The sequence below is a fragment of the Camelina sativa genome, chromosome 16, assembly GCF_000633955.1.
Source record: "Camelina sativa cultivar DH55 chromosome 16, Cs, whole genome shotgun sequence".
Taxonomy (NCBI): domain Eukaryota; kingdom Viridiplantae; phylum Streptophyta; class Magnoliopsida; order Brassicales; family Brassicaceae; genus Camelina; species Camelina sativa.
This window is the reverse complement of record NC_025700.1, coordinates 6,904,389-6,906,350: the sequence shown is the minus strand read 5'-3', so window position 1 is coordinate 6,906,350 and position 1,962 is coordinate 6,904,389. Positions and strand designations below refer to the sequence as shown.

Here is a 1,962-nt window from a genome sequence, read left to right as displayed (position 1 = left end):
ATGGCTCCAGATGAAACAATAGTGAAGTTTAGCTCAAAGCTCAGTGCCATAGCGAATGAAGCTGAAGTGCTTGGAAAGACCTACAAGGATCAAAAACTGGTGAAGAAACTGTTGAGGTGTCTTCCAGCCAAATTTGCTGCTCACAAGGCTGTAATGAGGGTAGCTGGGAACACTGAGTCAATGACTTTTGCTGAACTGGTCGGGTTACTAAAATCTGAAGAAATGGAAGCTGATGAAGACAAAGTCAAACCATCTAAAAGCATTGCTTTTCAGGCCGATCAAAAACCTGCTCAGTTTCAAAAAATCAAAGATAGCATGTCCTTGTTGGTCAGAAATTTTGGTAAAGCCTTAAAAAAGGTTGAGAGAAACAACAACAGAGACACACGGTGTTGGAGTAATACAGAAGGAGACAAACCAGGTGGTAGAGCATCAAAACCAGATGCTGAATATTCTGGTAAGAGAAAGGAGATTCAGTGCTATGAATGTGGAGGCTATGGTCATATCAAACCTGAATGTCCTGTAACCAAACGGAATGAGTTGAAGTGCTTTGAGTGCAAAGGCATGGGACACACAAAGTTTGAATGTCCTAACAAAACCAAGTCAAAGGAGAAATCCTTGTTGAGCTTCAGTGACTCTGAGTCTGATGAGGAAGGGGAAGAACTGCTCAACTTTGTTGCCTTCACAGTCAGTGGAGATAATGTTCAAACAGGTGATGGGTCTGATTCAGAGAGTGACGAAGAAATCAATCCCAAGGAGGAAGAAAAATTATGTATGACAGTTGGGTACAACTAAGCAAAGATAAGCTTAAGCTTATTCAAGAAAAGCTTACTCTGGAATCTAAACTTGAATCAGCCTATGAAGATGCAACAGAAAAGGTTAATCATATTCCACTCAAGGCTGATGATCAAACAACTGAAGCACTTCTTCAGAAACTAAGCAACCTTCAAGAAGAGTATTACAAAGAAAAAGGAAGAGCCTTAGTACTTGAAAAGGAGTTGAATGAGAAACACAAGCAGATCAGGATGCTGAACAGTGGAACTAAGGATCTAAACAAGATTTTGTCCATGGGAAGAATAGATGCCACACACAGAGGTCTAGGGTATCAAAGAAATACTAGAACCTCAAGTGATCTGACAGTCCAACCTGTGAACTTCGTGAGTGTCAATCACCTAGAAAAAGAAGCAGATATATCTACTAACTTGAAGAAAGAAATGTCGGTGATAACGAGATCAGAGAAAAGTCAGAATCATTCTTTGAAGGATCATCACAAGGGGGTCATAAGGAGAAGAACTTATGGGTGTGATCACTGTGGTGGCAATCATCAAAGAGAACATTGTTACAGTTTCAGGAAGAAGATCAATCTGTTGTGGAATCTCAATAAGTGCTACTTGGAACCAACGAAGTTCTGCTCTGTGTGGATCTCGAAGAAAGACTTGTACAGTGATCTGTTTACAGAAAGATCAAATTTCAACCTAATGAAGATGTATGAAGATGATAATGAGATCTACACAAGATGAAATCTCAAGACTTTCATTGCTGTTTCTGGAGAAGACACAACCGAGAATATCAGCTTACGANGGGAAGAATAGATGCCACACACAGAGGTCTAGGGTATCAAAGAAATACTAGAACCTCAAGTGATCTGACAGTCCAACCTGTGAACTTCGTGAGTGTCAATCACCTAGAAAAAGAAGCAGATATATCTACTAACTTGAAGAAAGAAATGTCGGTGATAACGAGATCAGAGAAAAGTCAGAATCATTCTTTGAAGGATCATCACAAGGGGGTCATAAGGAGAAGAACTTATGGGTGTGATCACTGTGGTGGCAATCATCAAAGAGAACATTGTTACAGTTTCAGGAAGAAGATCAATCTGTTGTGGAATCTCAATAAGTGCTACTTGGAACCAACGAAGTTCTGCTCTGTGTGGATCTCGAAGAAAGACTTGTACAGTGATCTGTT

The 1,962-nt window shown here is 40.1% G+C and overlaps 1 protein-coding gene across 1 annotated transcript in view; it reads left to right on the top strand.

Annotated features, from left to right (window-relative positions):
- The window catches only part of LOC104753449, a 3,000-nt gene extending 1,483 nt beyond the window's left edge, over positions 1–1,517 (top strand). The window contains exons 2-3 of the mRNA XM_010475703.1: positions 11–769; positions 853–1,517. Coding sequence (XP_010474005.1) covers positions 11–769; positions 853–1,517 — 1,424 coding nt within the window. The remainder of the gene's footprint in view (positions 1–10; positions 770–852) is intronic.